At 44.8% G+C, this 17,443-nt stretch overlaps 1 protein-coding gene across 2 annotated transcripts; it reads left to right on the forward strand.

The window, feature by feature from the left end:
* Positions 1-1,397: 1,397 nt before the first annotated feature.
* Positions 1,398-16,588, forward strand: LOC140499028 (galactosylceramide sulfotransferase-like). 2 transcript variants are annotated; one of them, XM_072599941.1, is made up of 3 exons: positions 1,398-1,567; positions 10,977-11,110; positions 15,063-16,588. In XM_072599941.1, the coding sequence occupies exons 1-3, from the start codon at positions 1,514-1,516 to the stop codon at positions 16,183-16,185; spliced, it is 1,311 nt and encodes a 436-aa protein (XP_072456042.1). In that variant the 5' UTR covers positions 1,398-1,513; the 3' UTR covers positions 16,186-16,588. The 2 variants fall into 2 exon arrangements, with proteins under 2 accessions (XP_072456042.1, XP_072456043.1); XM_072599942.1 differs by lacking the exon at positions 1,398-1,567 and adding an exon at positions 7,889-8,104.
* Positions 16,589-17,443: the final 855 nt, after the last annotated feature.

Consider the following 17,443-nt stretch of genomic DNA (forward strand, 5'->3'; position numbering starts at 1 on the left):
GGGTGAAGGGAGAGAGACAGGGAAAAAATTTGGAACTCATAATTTTGTGGAAGTGAATACTGAAAACTAAAAATAAAATAATTTTTAAAAAGATTTTAAAAATTGTTTTGCTACATAATTGTTAAAAAATAAAAGTAAAAGTAAAAAAAAAGCAATGTCAGAGCTGGGAGTTCCCTGAGAACTCAAGAGCAGAGAATGTCAGAGCTGAGAGATCACTTAGAATAGAGATTCTTACAGCTAGGAAGGAAGCAAGAACACAGAAGAGAAAATGTCAGGGCTGGTGGTTTAGAAAATATAATGACAGAACCAGACAGAGTTTAGAATATAGAGCTGGTGGAACTCAGAACAAAGAGAAAAGAACACTGGTGCTGAGGGAGCTTAGAACACAGAAAAGAGAACGCTCTAGGTGGAATAAAACCAGTTTCCCAGTTAGAGGGAACCTCTGAGTTTACCTGGTTCAATCCTAGCCTGAACTATCATGTACATATTGCAAAACTTTTACAGGTTATCTCATTTGATGCATGCAACAAACTTGGGAGGTTGCTGTCCCCATTTCGTAGATGAAAAAACTGGAACTGAGAAAGTCTTGCTCTGGTCAGACCTGTCTAGATCCAGATCCAGTGTACCGCCAGCCTTGTACCACAAGGTTCCTTAGCATCATCCAATCTTTCCAGGGTTCTCCTGGTGAGAGAAAATCCAGCCTATGCTGAAAAAGCCCATCCCACTATGGGACAGTTCTGATGGATAGACTTTTTCCCCCTAAATCAAGTCTCATGGTGCCTTTTCACCATGACCAGTCATCACTACACTGACTGGTGGGGACCAGGACCAATAAACCCAGCCCTTCTCCATCTGACAGCTCCTCAGAGATTGGAAGGCTGTTCTCACTCATTTTCTTCCACCTAAATACTCGTTATTGTCATTTGAGCTGATTAACACAGAGATTTGTTAGATCAAAGTCTTAATAACTCTCAATTTTGTGGCCCTTGATAGTTTGCAAAGCTTCTTTACAACAATCCTGGAAGGGGTGTGTGTGTGTGTGTGTGTGTGTGTGTGTGTGTGTGTGTGTGTGTGTGTGTGTTTGGGGGAGTGCATTTTATAGATGAGAATATACATGCTACAGGGAATTCTGTGTCTCTTGGCAGAAGTACAAAGAACTCTGAGTTATGAAATGTCACTGACACATTTACAGCTTTGCGTCAAGACCTGAATGGGAGAAAGGGAAGCTGGTCAAAAGCAGGGGCAGAATTCCGGACGTACATGCTGGTGCTGGTGTAGGGGTCAAAGCTAGAAGCCAGACCCAGGACCGCTCCTGAGCCTTTCCCTCCCTAGCCCTGTCTGAGTTCTCTTGAGGATGGTGCCCAGCCCAGCCCAGCCCAGCCCAGTAGGGAGGGGACGGCCCGCCCAGGGAGGAGCAAAGGAGATGCTCCTTGTGCCCCCAACTCCAGCCAAGACAAACGGCTATCTGTGCCAGGGTTAATGGTTACATCAAGAGCAGATACCCAGGAGCATTATGAGCAGCAGAGTCCAAGCCCTGAGTCCTCAACAGCAGGAGTTCCTAATCCAGGTGAGCCCTGTCCCCATCACTGCCCTGCTCTTCCCCAGCCCCCAACCCAGGAATGGGTGAGGGCACGGGGCAGTCTGCAGGCAGTGGGGCACTAAGTTGACTCAGAACTCCTCTGTTCTTTCCTCCCAACCCTTGCCCCGACAGCAACAGGGAGTTTAGGTGTGGCATGGGTTTTGGGGGCACTAGGATGAAAATATGTCCAAAATGCATATTGCAACCATTCTAGGTTCTTCCAGTGGTCACTGGGTCCTACAGAAAACAAATGAGGTGTGTATGGGTCAGGGTGTGGGGGATATCAGTCCCTCCTTCCTCACTGGCAGCTACGCCAGACCATGGATCCAGCCGAGGGCACGTCCTTCAGCGAAAAGGCCATCTGGGGGTGCTTTAAAGCTTATAAAGAACTTTTCTTAAGACAGCCCAACAAGGAAGGCAAAACAGGTTACTGTATCCATTTGCAGATGAGTCAACTGAGTTTAGAAATAATCCTGTACCTGTTGTCCCAATTCTGGGCAAGGTCCTTTCATCATCTGTAAAATGATAGGGGTGAGGTGACTGAGATGGCCTCACAGATTCCTTCCAGAGTTGTATCTTTGATCCCATAAGAAGACTCTGGAATCTGAGCTCTGGTCTGGAGGATTTCTTGAGTCAGGGTGTCCTCACACTAGTCTTTCCTGAATTCTCTTGGGGTCTAAAGCAGCCCTTTGCACGCAAGTCCTGAGTGGTGCTAGGAAGGCACCCCCCCCCCCAGAGACTCCCCTTCCCCTCCTTACCTGTCTCCCTTCCCCACACCAAACAAGCTGAGTTGGTCAGAACAGCAGGAGAGGCTATCTGGACTTACAAACCTCTGAGCTCTGGGATTGAGACCCGAGCACCAGGCAAAAAAAGCTGCAGAACCAAGGAACTGACCTACAACCCCTCCTAATCCTGCCAGCCCAGGAAGTAGCCCAGCCCATCACCCCATCCTCCCCGCTTCAGGGAGCTCTTACAGAAGAAAGAGAACTGACTCTGGAGGCAGATGGACCAGGTTCCAACTCTGCTTCTCTTCCTTAGCCACATGACCTGAGAAAAGTCCCATTCCCCTCCCAGGGCCCCAAAAGAAGACCTCCAAGGTCTCTTCTAGTTCCCATTCGATGCCCCTGTTCTCTCTCCCCCTTTATTCAGAGACTCAGATCTAGAAGGGACCTCAGAGTCCATTTTATAGATGAGGAAACTGAGGCCCCTAGAGATTTAAGTGATTCAGGTTGCGTAGGAAGTCAGTGTTAGAGATGAGATGTGAATCCAGGTCCTTTGACCAAGTCTTTCTCTGCTTGGTCCCTGTCTATTGGATGAGCCCTGCCTGATCTCATGATACCAGGATGGGAGGTTGGGAGAGGGCCCCAGGAAGGACAGGGCAGGTTGGCACTCTTCCTCCATTCACCACCCCCCATATTTATCTAATATTGTTCAAGTGATTTAAGGTTTGCAAATCATTATTTCATTTAATCATGCAACCTGGTGAGGCTGGTGCCTCATTATCTATAAGAAACGGACTGAGAAATGTTAGTGACTTGGCCAGGGTCACCCAGTAAAAGTGTCTAAGGCAGGATTCCTCAACTTTTCCTCCTCTGCCATCCTTCCAGTGGCCCCTGCCAACCAAGTCAGTCCTGTACCTTTCCTCAGTGAAGCTTTATCCAGAGTGCATTTGATCCCATGAGCACACTGGATTCTGGGCTCTGGTCTGGAGGAGCTGTCATTCAGGATAGCCCTGGGCTGAGGGAGAGAGCAGGGCTGCAACTGCCCTTCAAGGGGCTCAAGAAAACTGGGCTGCCTCTGGACCCCTTCTCTTCCTTCCCTGGTGCCCTAGCTTCCTACCTGTGAAAGCTGGGAAATGGTGCCTTCTCCCCCAGTGCAGGAGAGTCCCAGGGCCATGAACCCTTCCATGATATTCTGGGAGGAGAGTGGGAGGGCAGCCCCAGCCTGTACCCACCCAACTGTGCCCCTTGGCTCCTCATAGGGAGCGGGGGAAGAGCAGGTACTTCTGCCAGGAGAAGCCCAGAATGTCCCCTGTTCATCCATTACCACCCCTGGCAGTATGGAAAACAGCCTGGATTTGGAGCCACAAGTTTGGGGTTTGAATCCAGCCTCTGCCACTGTGGGACCTTTAAAAGCAAATCACTTTACCTGTCTGGGCCTCAGTTTCCTCCTCTGTAAAATGGGGATAAAATGGGGATAACATTTACAGGCCCTACCTTGGAGGGTTCTGCTGAGAAAGCAGTCTGTGAACCTTAGGGTGCTATAGAAATGAGTCAGAGGACCTGGAATCCCAGCTCTGCTACTCATCGTATGTGTGACCTTGGGCAAGTCCTTGACATTCTCAGAGCTTCAGTTTCCCTACCTCTACAGTGAGAAGATTAAGTCAATGTCCTGTAAGAAGATCCAAGTCAGTGATCCCCCATGATCTCAGGCAAGTCCTCATCTCTGGGAGGGGGCTCCTCACACACAAATACAGAGGCAGGTTCCAGTTCAGGGCCTTGGGCTCAGTATCAATCCTCAGTGAATATTTGTAAACATTTTCATAACTGGAAATCAGGTGAGGGAAGACATCTTAGCGAGGACATCATCTCTCTAGGGTCTGGCTGCCCCCCCTCCCTCTCCCAGTCCTTGGGGACTACTATTTCAGGTGATGTCTGGATTCTAGGCAGCCTCAAAGAAGTGTGGGCCCCTTTTCTTCTTTTAAATGAAAATTAAAATCAATTTGTTGGGTGCTAGTCAGGGAGGGATAATGGGGAAAACCCAGGACTTACAGTTGTTCCAGGGTCTGATCAAAGCTCTACCCTTTCCTAGTTGGGGGATCCTGGATAGATCACTTCCTCTTTGTCCCCAAGATAAATGTGCTGGGTTAAGTGATCCAAGTGCGTTCCACCGAAGTCCAAAGGTCTGTGACCAGAGCCTGTCAAGGACAGGGGCACGAAATATATATCAGGGATGCCTACCCATCTCTCCCTGACTCAAAGATGGAGGTAGACCCAGAGAGGTGCTTCTGAAGGTCCCGCTGGTCTGGACAGCCCTTCCTTGCTGAGCTGGGCAAGCTGCCCAGGTCTCCCTCTGGCATTTCCTGACTTTGACTGAGCATCAAGAAGGCAGGTATGTGTGGGTGGGGATGACTTTGCCCTCAGGGCAGTCATGGTCCGTGCTTTGGGAATGGAGGCTGGCACGTCTAGGTCAGTGTCTCTGACCTTCCTGGGACACACAGCTCTCTGTTGGGCAGGGGGTGTGACTGGGGAGGAACAAGGGGTTGTCCGCACTGCTGCCCACAGCCCCACTTCCTAACACCCCTAGCAGCTTCCTAGGCAGGTTTCTCCAGGAGGTGAAATGGGGAGAGATGCCTGAGAATCGACTCTCACCTTTTTATAGGACTTGAGTGTTTATGAACCACTTTCTCAGCAACTTTGTGAAATGGAAGAACTTATACTGGGGGGTGGGGAAGAGTGCCCAACACCCTAACTCCACACAGCCTTTCTTCACCAGTATTTTCATCTGTGATTTCACTCATTCTAACGAGGTCCCAGTGAGGACACTGCCTCATCCAACGAGGTTACCATCTCAAGAGAGATACCAAATATAACAGGATAAAACATCCTTTGTTGGCTCTGTTTGAATTTAGAGGGGTCATCGTTAACCATGCAGTATCAATTCCATCTCAGAGCCAGACTCAGGAATAGCCAGGTGGGAAATATTCCTTTTGAAAGGAACACAGTGGGGAAACTGAGCCAGGAGGCTCTCACCTTGGGCTGATGCTAGGATTGTCCCCTGGGCTTTTCCCAGAAGCAAACCTCCACCTGTAGCAGAATCACATTCCCTCTGAGTAGCTTGTGGCATTTCTCTCAATACTGATTTAATCCAGACAAGTATATGTAGATTCCAACCCAAATAAAATCAGTGTAGGTCTAGGGGCTTTTCCCGCAACTGGCAAGTCTCCCCAATCACAGTTTAGGGCTAGATAGCATTGTTTTTACTCTTATGGATCTGGAAAAAGCAATAAAAGTTACCACGACTTACATACATAAAAAGTTTCACTTAACATCTTTCTCTAGTTTTTCTTTCCTTTCTCAAGTTTAAATTTATCCTGGTATAAAAACAAATCATAAGAAATAATTTCTATATTAAACATAAGTTTGCGAATTCTTTGAACAAGCCAAGTTCATTGTTCAGGAGCTCCATAACCCAAACAAGCTCTTTTTTCTGGGTCTGATGACCTGGCCCACATAGATGGCTTCCTCGGATCTGGTAAGTTTACAAAATAAGGAGAACTGATAGGGACCCCAAAGAAGGGGTTGCCTGTCCATGCCATGATATTCTTCCTCTGGACAGATGAAAGCCACATGCTTTCTTGTGGCATTTTCAGTCTTAATTTAATTTGTTTTGCCCTGATTGATTTTTTTTCTTTTTCCAGGATATCTTTCAGGGTTCCCATATTTTATTTTTAGGATTCCAGTTTGCGGCGGCTAGCACATGGGTCCTCCAGTTATCCCCTGTAGCCCTATTTCAGAGGTGACCTTGGCCATCTACCTAAGGGAGGGGAGTAGGGAGTATCTACCCTTAGAGCTGCTGCGGGACCAATTCTAGGTTTTAATGCTATAACATTAGCCCCAAATAACAGTTAACAATGTTGCAAATTTCATAAGTGAAACATAACAATTCTTTCCACTGCCTTTTAGTTTCAACAAAATACAGATTAAAAATTGCTTTGTCTAACACCATTTCTGGCTTACAGTGGTGACTCAAATTTTACAATATAAGAGAATTTTACAGCAGTTTAGGAATACAATGATAATACAAACAGCAAACTTCAGATGACATTAATTACAGCCCCAAATCATCACATATAAAAATTATCGATAGAATGTTGAGCTTACCAAGTGCAGAGGCTGACTGGCTTCGTTACCTCTTACTGCCCTGCTCCATCCCCCTTTCTCCTCTCCCCACAGTCACAGACGCTGCTGAAGATGAGGCTGAGGCTGCTTGCCTCCAGGGGCAGGCTTCAGGGGGTCCAGGCATCCAGGGCCATTGCCAACCGGACCATTTCTATAGCTGCTTCGCCTTCCCCTTCCTTCTGTTTGCCAGGTGGAAGAGATTGATTCAAATTCCCTACCATTCTCCAGCACTATCTTTTCTTAATCTGATTTGGGATGAGAGGAGCTAACAGAATCTACTGAAATGGTTTTAGCATTAGCCTAGTCACAGCTGGGACCACAAGGTAAAGGATCTTCAGAATATTTTAAGATTTTAGAAAAGTAAACTTCATTTCTATGTCTACCCCTTAAAAACTTCTGAGAGAGTGAGAGCTTTGAACCCATCAGTCAAGTTGAGTGAGACTCCAGAAAAGATTCAGTGGCACCTAGTCCCCTGTCTCCCATACTGGAGAGCTCAGAGTTTCATTTCTGAGGCATCTGTTTTTTCAGTCTATGCATTTTCTCAATTTGTGTTTGTGCCAAATGGCATTATAAATTCTAGCTTATCTTAGGAGAGACAACATTTCACTTAAGATATAACCAGCATGAATTCAGTTGCCTGGATCTATGTTCCAAATGGTATTACAGAAAATCTGTGGTTAGGATTTTAATGCTGTACACAAATGTACCCCAATTATCACACTTCAGAGCATGTTTCATTTAATTTCAGTCTGGGTTCCACGATCTTGAAAGGAACCCATAGCTCTCTCTGATTTCTTAAAGTGAATAGGAGTTTCATATAATTTAGTCATTTCCAGTTTTAACACACACACACACACACGCACACACCTATTTAAAAGTTATTTTAAAATTAACCAGTGCTTAACTTTGTTTGTAAGACTCCTTAAATCCTAATGAGATATTCTAATCAAATTCAATTGTGTCTCGATTCACACAAGCCATTTCTCTTTCTGTGATCCAGGAAAGGGTTAAGTGCTAGTCCCATTCCAAAGTGCAGTTTTGAAACCTGCCTCTCTTTGATAAGTGAAGTGACCCTTTTTCTCTTAGATACATCTGAGGGGAGAAGTTTCGCCCTTCCACCTCCAGAACTTGGCCAGAGTTCAATGATGGGGGTGGAGTAGGGATGGAAGGAAGGAGGGAGGCAGGGAGAGACAGAGAGAGAGAGCGTGTGTTATGGCAAACAAGATGGTATGGAATGTCTGGACACTGAGATCATCCTCTAGGGCTGTGCTCAGGAGTACATAAGAACCAGGCTCTTCAGTCACTGAAGTGAATCCAGAGAAATTTGACCTTGGGGTTTTTCCAGTGCCAGAGGTTCATGAGAAACTGAGACAGAAGCTTAGATAAAGGACAAGCATCTTCTCACTGCAGAAGTGGGATGTGGGATGTGCCTGAGAACTCAAAAGATGTAGCTCACCAGCTCTCCCCTGTTCCAAAAATGGTCTAGGAAAATTCCTTTGTCTGGCATGGATGACCTCAGAGACCATCTCAATAGAGTATAGCTAACTTTTATATAGCACTACTATAGGCACTTTGTTAAGAGCTTTACAATAATTACTTTGCTGGATCAAGGCAGACCTGGGAGGTAAGTGCTGTTATGACTTTCATTTTACAGATGTGGAAACTGAGGCAGAAAGGTAAAGTAATTCATTCAGGGTCACATAGTAAATGTTAGAGGCTGAATTTGAATTCAAGGCTTCCTGATTCCAAGCCTGGTGCTCTATTCACTGCACTACCCAGCTGCACAAGAAGTTGTTGCCTTTCATAAAGAATGATTCCAGACTCAATTCCAAAGATTGGTGTCTCAAAGTTTCTTTATTAGAAAGGTTGAAGTGTGTTCCCCTTTGATTCTCAAGAAGAAGACACACCCCCATAGTAAAGGGAGAGTGTGTTAATACAAAAGTGAGAACATGCTTTATAGGGTTTAATAATCTCAACTCCTCCCTTCTGGATCAGAATTGGTCCTAATCCTTCCGGGTCACATTCTTTCTCTTGCATTTTCTCATTCACATGTGTTTCCTCCATCATGTGTTGCATGATGCTTTTTTAAAATTTTTTTTATTTTTTAAATTTATTTATTTTTTTTGCATGGTGCTTTAATGAGGCTCTAATTTTATGTGGGGAGTTTCCCGTTACATGCATGAGGTTAATTAAGCTTGGGTTGTAGTAAGAAAATGGCTAACAATTCATAACCCCAAACTGGCTTGGTGCTGTTTGCCTAGGACTCCCGACTTTGTGGCTTCTGAGCCTCCTTGGTTTGCTGCTGCTGACTGATAACTTTTATCTTAAACAACTTGTTTTCCCCAAGATAAATGATTTTTCGCAGTGTGGAAATGTAACTATTTCATATCTCTCACATTGCCTGAGGGCATCATCACAGCATTCCAGTGCATTGTCCATAGTTCCATGTGGAAAAAGAATGAAAATATTTGTGTGTTGACAACTGAGAATGTGAGAAAATAGCCAGATTGTGCCAGCATACCTTGCCAAGTGTGCAAGATGACCCAGATTGTCTGCTGAGCAATCAGCAGTTCACAGTGGACTAGAGCAGTGGCCATCACTAGATCTTCAGGCTGAGGGACACGAGGAGAAAGCTGCTTCCATCTGCCTACCTAATTAACCCAGCAACAAGAAATGATAAAGCCCTTGCCAGGCACATTGTGCTGAAGTGTGGGATTAGAAAGGAAGTCAAAATACAGTCCCTGCCCTCATGGAGCAGACATCCTAACAAGAGAGAGAACTCTGCATGTACAAGATCTAGACAGGTTATTTGGGGGTAATCCCAAAGGGAAAATACCAGCAGTACTGGGGGGACTGGAAAAGGACATTCACCAACAGTCATCTTAGAAATGAGTCTTCAGTGAAACAAGGGAAGCTGGGAAGTGGAGGGAGGAGGGAGAGCATGGCAGAACAGGGAAAAGGCAGGGTGCTGGATCAGAGATAACCAGAGAAGAGTAAAGTGTAAGGAGACTGGAAAGGTAGGAGGGGACTAGGTTGTAAAAGGCTTTGAAAGTCAAACAGAATTTTCTTTTTGATCTTGAAATACTGGAGTTTATTGCGTAGGGAGGTGACACAGTCAGACCTATACTTTAGGGAGATAATTGTCAGAAGAAAGGAGGAAGGACTGGGGTAGGGAGAGCCTTGAGGCAGGGAGATTGCCCAGCAGCTGCTGTAGCAGTCCAGATGTGAGGTGATGAGGGCCTGCACCAGGATAGGGGCAGAGACGGAAGGAGAGAGGGATGCTTTGAAACTAAAAGGATTTGACAAGTGATTGGATATGGGGAGTAAGAGAGTGAGGATTGAAGGACAATGTCTAGGTTGCAAACTTGGATGACTGGGAGGATTATGGTGACATTGGCAGTAATGGGGACATTCTTAAAAGGAGAGGGTTTGGGGAGAAATAGAATGAGCTCAGTTTTGTACACACTTGAACTCCAGTTCAAGATGCCAGAAAGGCAGTTGATGAAGGCATACTGGAGGTCAGCTAAGAGCTTAGGGCTGGGCATATAGACCTGCATAGGGATGGTCATTGAATTTATGGGAGCTGATGAGACCACTACGGCAGAAAGCATAGAGAGAAAGAGGGAAGGTCCAGAACAGAGCCCCTTGGAGCATTCATATTTAGTGGGTGTGACCTGGATGAAGAATCACCAAAGGAGACAGAGAAGGAGCAGTCAGATAGGTAAGAGGAGAATCAGAAGAGAGGGACGTCCTGAACACCTAGAAAGAAGAGGGTAATCAAGGAGGAAAGAGTGATCAAGGAGCATGAGGACTGGGAAAAGACCATTGGATTTGGTGATTAATAGACCATTGGTAACTTTGGAGAGAGAATCTGTAATGGGGAAGGCTTAGAAGAGAGTGTGGGAGGAGAGTCACTGACCATAGACACCCTCTTCAAGTAGTTTAGTCATGAAAGAAAGAGTGGAGAGATATGAACATTAGAGGTGATGAAGAAGGCAGTGCCAGAAGGTGACATAAGGTACATCAAACACGACCAGCTCTCCTTGGGGCTTTTCAGGTGAAGTGTGAGGCCAAGTCCTCAGCTGAGTAGATGGGGGAGGAGGCATTGGAGGAGGCTCGAAGAGGGATGAGAGGTTTTGGAAGAGCAACTGGACAGAGAAGGAGGAGGAGAAGGAGGAGGAAGAGGAGAGCCAACCTCTAGAAAGGTGTGAAATGACCACACTGAGGGTCCAGTTAACCAACATAAATTGTAGCCACTCAGTCATCAAGGCCATGTGTCCTTCACGAGCTGCCATTAGCCATACATAGCCTTGTCTTCATCATGGATACCTGCCAGCAGTCAAGGTCTCCCTACAAGGGAATTTCTTCCATTGTGATGCTCAGATGAGACAGGGGAGGGCACATCCTCTGGTAGCTATGAAGGGGACTGGGCATTGTGATTACTGCTGCTCATTTCACAGCTGCTGCCTGTATCTCTCTCTCTCTCTTTTCCCCAGGTGACTGAGATGCCACCCCGCAGGAAGCCCTGGCATGGCATGGCAAAGGTGCTCCTTCTGGGATGCCTTTTTACTGGCTTACTATTGCTGCTCTACTCTTACACTATCGCCCCTTCTCAAGCTGCCATGGCCAAGTGAGTGAGGTGTAAAGGGTCGGGGCGGGGAGAGGTTGGGCAGCCTCCTGGCCTCAAGACTGGCCCCCACACAGATTGGAGGACTTCTTTGTTAGAAATTCTATGAGGGCCATGGGTAGAAGGGGTCTCCACTTCAAAGGCAATGTCATTCTGGGCACATGGGAGGAAGACTCATCCCCACCATAGGCAAGAGAGAGTCTGGGGAAGAGGAAGAGACAGGCTTCCCTGTGTCAATTTTCAATGTTTGGTATAAAAAGAGACAAACAAAATTAGGTCATGTATGTGCTGTTTATTCTCTATAAGCTAGCAGAATCATCTGTATATGGGAAAGAAAGGCTAGTTGGAGGAGATTATTTATATTCATAGAGTAAGGAAGTGTTCTCCCTTCTTACTCAGGATGCCTGTGTCAGCCAAAGTTATAGTTTCCACAGAACAAGAGAGCACCTCCAGGATGTCTGGTGTCTGTTAGCCAGTTAGGGGATGTCATAATATATGAAGGTGTCATAACAAGAGATGGAGAGAAACATCATAAATCAAGAAGATATCCGGTGCAAGGAGCCCGGTCTTCATCAGTCAGTCACAAGCAGAAGAATATTCCTGGTCAGTTTCATCCAAGCTTGTGATTGCTGACCTAGCAAGAGAATCTTGGCTTTACTCAGACAGCATCCCAAGGCACTATGGTTATGATCATTTGGACTGTGCCAAAGTGTCTTTTTCTGATTGGCCAGTCTAGGTTTTCAGCCTTCTTTGAGTGATTACCGGCTTAAGTGGATCTCAATTCTTGATTGTTAGAACTGGAACACAGAATGTAGAACAGAACTGGAAGAAAACTTAAAAGACAAATGTCAGAGCTGAGAGAAATATCAGAACATAGAACCTGGGACATGAAAATAGAACTTGAAGAACTGGAACAGGTCTTAGAGCATAGACTGTCAGACCTGAAGGGGTCGAGTGTTAGAAGTAAAAATGAAGGTAGAACATAAAGAGAAAAGCTTCACAGAACCTTAGAACATGAACTATGTAATATTAGATCTAAGAGACTTTGATCTGTCAGCACTGAGAGTGTAGAATATAGAATCTAGGAGGGGATCTGAAGTCACAGTTTGTTAGACCTTTTAACACACTTTAGTTTATTAGAAACCTAGAACAAAGAATGTTAGAACTGAGCAAGAACTGGAAGAGACACCCTTGGAGACAATCTATTCCAAACTCCCTCATTTTCTTTATTTACGTATTTATTTCTTGAAGTTTTGTTGATAATCTTTTTTTAACTTCACTGTTACATCCCTCCTCCCACTGACCCACCAAGAGAACCCTCATAATAAATATATAAATACAGATGAGCAAAACAAATTTTCCAAATCTGAAAATTAGGCATGCTTCATTTGAACTCAGAGTCTGCCATCAAGAGATAGGAGTCATGCTTCACCATGAGTTGTATATAGTAGGCATTATTGGCCATTTTAATTCTAAAATGTTTCAATGTTGTTTCCCTTTATATTACTGGGGCCCCTGTGGACATCATTCCACTTTGCTCTGTATCATTTCATACAAGCCTTCCCAAATTTCTTTGAATTCATATCCAGAATTTCTTATAGCATGGTAATATTCTATTCAATTTCTATTTGTTCAGTTACAAAAGAAACAAAAGTTCTTTCCAATTCTTTGCTACTACAAAAAAAATACTGTCATAAATATTTTTATCAGTGCAACTAGAATTACTTTGTATTTTTGTCCTCCTTGGGGCCATGTATCTAGTAGTGGTACCACTGGGTGAAATGGTAGGTACAGTTTGATACATTTTTTGGCATAATTCTAGAATTTAGACTAATTCCCAAATCCATCCATAAGGCTTGTCTTTCCACAGTCTCCTCAAAATTTGCTATTGTAATATAAGGGTAGAGTTGACCAGATGATCCTTGAAACTTCTTACTCCCTTGTCCCTATGGAAGGAAGGAAGGCAAGGGAATAAGGGTTTATATAGTGCCTACTGTGTGCCAGGCACTGTGCTAAACATTTTCCAAATATTATCTCACTTAATACTGGATACTGGATACAATTCTTTCCAAAGAAGAATTCTTCCAATGTCTTTCCTATCTTCTCCTCAGGGGATGATGTGTGCGACCTTTTCTCTGGTCACATCCTTCTCCTTTCTACCCCCTTTCCTCAGCCACAACTTGTCACAACAATTAGATTAATTTTTATCTCAGGAAAAATAAGTCTACATTGTCCTTTTCTTGGTTTTATGATGTTTCCATCAGATGAAGAATTATTAATACAATGCAATAGCGCAGGCCCCCAGATAGGACTATTCCTGTCATTTAGACAGAGGTTTAACTCTCTGACCTAAATTAAATATTTTCAAACTCTAGGTCACTCCTGACTTCTCTTGTTTGAAGCAAAAATCGGGACAAAACAGGAAATGTTTAAATTTTTTTTAAAAAGTAAGCAAAGCACATTATGATAGTGTCTGTTTCTGGACAGACACAGGGAGGGGAAGTTAGAGAAACAACACTTTTTCTGGAACTTCCTTCTATCCTTGAAGAGGTGGGTACAACAGTTCACTTCAACTTGTCTTCTCTCAGATGCCAGTAGGGGCCGGATAACTCTTCTCAGTCCCTTCCCTTCTTTACCACAACTCAGTTCCCCTTTATCCTTTGCCCTGGTACTACTGATTCAACCAGTGTTGCTTCTCCCCCAGCCCTTTGATGCTACTACTGTTCAGTTTTTCCAGTCTTCACTCCTTCCTCTCAGTCCACATCTCCAGGCTGTGTGTGTGTCCCTTTAAGAACTCTCTGGCATGATTCGAATCTGCTTCCTTGCTTGGAAATTCTGATAGATACGAATGGTTCCCCAGGCTTAGAGTTAATCCTTGTCCCTCTGAACTAACAAATCCCATCTATTAGTCAGGTCCCGAACCCCTAATGCACCATTTGTGTCCCATCATCTTAGCCAATCTCCTTAGTGTGAGGTAAGCATCAGGATTGTTTTACTTTGTGTTACTTGTATTTTTATTTGGAGCGTGCTTTCATTTGGTTGTTGAAAATTTGACATTTTTCTCCTTAAAATTGTCTGTTCATACCATCTGATCACTTTCCTGTTATGGAATGATACCTATTCTTATATATCCGTGTGTGTGTATTTGTATAGATGTATGTGTATGTGTGTGTGTATTTGTATAGATGTATGTGTATGTGTGTGTGTATTTGTATAGATGTAGGTGTATGTGTGTGTGTATTTGTATAGATGGACAGATAGATGTAGACAAAGATGTAAATACACAAATAAATATGTCTTGTATATAAGACTGTTAAGAGAGATGTTGGTTGAAAAGAGGTTTTCCCATTTAACCGCTTCTCATTTAATTCTAGTTGTACTGATAGTGTTACAAAAATTCTTCAATGTTATGTAATCCAAATTGACTTTTGTCTTATATGATCCCTTCTACTTATCTTTTAGTTGATAATTCTCCCCTCAACTAGAATTGTATAAGCACCTCTATTCCATTCTCTTCAAACACTTTAGGATGTGCCCATCTCTAATTATGGCATAGCTATCTATGTGGAGCTCATTGTAGTATTTGACTGCTGAGTCTCTACAGTCCTCAGAGTAAACCATCATATCATCTGTGATTGCAGACGTTTGCCTCTTCTTGTTTCTTTGATTTATTTTTCTTATCTTACTGGTAGCATTTTTAGAACTATATTTAATAATAGTGGTTGTCACTTTTTAGCCATATTTTTGCCATGTCTTTGTTTTACCCCTAATCTTATTGGAAAGATTTCTGGTATTTCTCCATTGTAAATAATATCTTTTGGTTGACTTTTACTTTACAGATGAGAAACCTGAGGACTAGAGGGGAGTAAGGACTTACACAAGGTCACACATGATGAGAAAAAAACGATTATAGTTTTATCACCAAAGGGTCTCACTGTTCTCTCTTTCCCAACAGTGTTCCAGAGCCAACCCACTGTTCCTCTCCACCCACCTCACCTGTCAACATCCCCAAAGGCTCCTGCCGGCCCAAGACAGACATCGTGTTCATGAAGACACACAAGACCGCCAGCAGCACCCTGCTCAACATCCTCCTCCGCTTCGGCCAGAAGCACAACCTCAAGTTCGCCTTCCCCAGTGGCTACAACGACTTTAACTACCCAGCCTTCTTCAAGCGCAGCCTGGTGCACAACTACCAGCCTGGTGAGTGCTTCAACATCATCTGCAACCACATGCGCTTCTCCTATTCTGAAGTGCATAGCTTGGTGCCCCCCAATGCTACCTTCATCACAGTGTTACGGGATCCAGCCCATCTCTTTGAGTCATCCTTCCACTACTTTGGGATGGTGGTACCCTTCACGTGGAAACTCACGGGTCAGAACAAGCTGGCCACATTCCTGCAGGACCCCAACCACTACTATAACCCCAGAGGCTTCAATGCCCACTACCTCCGCAACCTGCTCTTCTTTGACCTGGGCTATGACAGTGGGCTGGACCCCCGCAGCCCCCGGGTGCAGGAGCACATCCTGGAGGTGGAGCAGAGGTTCCACCTGGTCATGTTGCAGGAGTACTTTGACGAGTCCCTGGTGCTACTCAAGGACCTCTTGTGCTGGGAGCTGGAGGACATCCTCTACTTCAAGCTCAATGCCCGCCGGGCCTCTGCCGTCCACCAGCTGAAGGGAAAGCTCTACCAGTGGGCCACTGACTGGAACCAGCTAGATGCGCTCCTCTACCGCCACTTCAATGCCAGCTTCTGGCGCAGGGTGGAGGCCTTTGGGCGGGAGCGCATGGCCCAAGAGGTGGCCTCCCTGAGGAGGGAGAACAAGCGAATGGAAAGGATTTGCATTGAAGGTGAGCATGCAGTAGATGCCAAGGACATTGAGAAACCATCACTGCAGCCCTGGCAGGCAATGGGGGCAAAGACAATCCTTGGTTACAACCTGAAGAAGAATATCAGCCATCAGTATGGCCAGCTGTGCCGGAAAATGGTGACTCCTGACATCCAGTACATGACTGAGCTTGGGGTCAACATGTGGGTCACCAAATTATGGTGGTACGTCAGGAAATTGCTGCAGATTTGATACCAGACCCTGGAGAGTTCTCTCTGTCATTATTGGCTCAAAAGGCATGTACAAGGGCTATCCCTTACTCAGGGCAGAGTGGATGGACTTTTGGGCTAAACACTCAGAGCAGCTGATGAGGTGATTAAAGTCTGACCTCTACCTTCCAAGCTAGGTCAGTATCTTTCCATCCTTCCCCTACCTTTGGGCAAGACATACTAGAGAATGGGCCAAGATCTGCACATCACCTCACAAAGCCCACTGGGTGAGCTTACAAATGGTGAAGCCAAATTAGACTGGGTAGGAGATGTCTTCAGTGAACAGAAGTATTTGAATAATTACATATAGTTTAAATTTTTTTAAAAGGGACATTCTGCTTTTATGGAGCAGCCTCTGAAATAAAATAATTTGTCTTTCTGTTTTATATCTGTAGTAAGTGAGATTGAGGAGAAAAGTTCCTAAGAGATCATTCCCCAGGATGTGTTGGCCCAAAGTACTGGGATAAATTCCCTGGACTCTATTTCCCACAATGCTTTGTATCTGGACACTGAGGATGGACATTGCCAGGTGAAGACTTGAATGGGGGGGGGGGGGGCCTCCTGGGAGGCAGGATACTTAAAAAGTCGGTCTACAAGAGGTGGTCCTAAGTGGATATGAGGAGGCTAGCTCAGGACTAGGGAAGATAACAGTACCAACAGACCCCTGATGACCCCAGAGCAAAAGTAAGAGGATTCCTTAGATCCCCAGCCTTCCTCCAGTGACTTTATAGACCTTAAGTCTTCCTGAGAAGCTTGTCTATGAGGCAGAGACTCAAAGATGGGTAAGGTTCCACTCATAGCCCTGTCATTGACGTGGCATTGGGAGCTACCAGGTCAGTCCCTTTCAGGGAGTGAATCTGACCTCTAAGGTTTTTACTCCTGGGTCATGAGTTTTGAGGTGACTCTCACCCAAGTTCTGGGTGAATAAGGGTTATACTGCAATCACCTTGTAGGCTATAAGGTGCTTCCCTTCTTGGTATATAAGGCACAAGAATGGTTACAATGTTAGGTCATTTCAACCCTGCTGTTTTCATTTCTTCAGTGTCTAAATTAATTTGATGAGATTTCGCTTGCAGGTGGCACAATATGGGAAAGCATAGCTAATGTATTGGATAAGGGCAGAGCCAGGAACCAACAAGATCATGACAGACCAGACTAGAGCTTTGGGCTGAATGGCAGAAGATGAGTTTCGATGGTGATCAATATCAAGTCTTACATTCAGTTCTGAAGATTGTCAACAT

This window comes from Notamacropus eugenii, chromosome 4 (assembly GCF_028372415.1).
Source record: "Notamacropus eugenii isolate mMacEug1 chromosome 4, mMacEug1.pri_v2, whole genome shotgun sequence".
In the NCBI taxonomy this organism is placed as follows: domain Eukaryota; kingdom Metazoa; phylum Chordata; class Mammalia; order Diprotodontia; family Macropodidae; genus Notamacropus; species Notamacropus eugenii.

Bases quoted from the DNA above. Each gene is read 5' to 3' on its own strand.
- LOC140499028 (XM_072599941.1), top strand. From the start codon at position 1,514: ATGAGCAGCAGAGTCCAAGCCCTGAGTCCTCAACAGCAGGAGTTCCTA. The intron at 1,568-10,976 runs GTGAGCCCTGTC...TCTTTTCCCCAG, and splicing joins AGCAGGAGTTCCTAATCCAG to GTGACTGAGATGCCACCCCG. The intron at 11,111-15,062 runs GTGAGTGAGGTG...CTTTCCCAACAG, and splicing joins TCTCAAGCTGCCATGGCCAA to TGTTCCAGAGCCAACCCACT.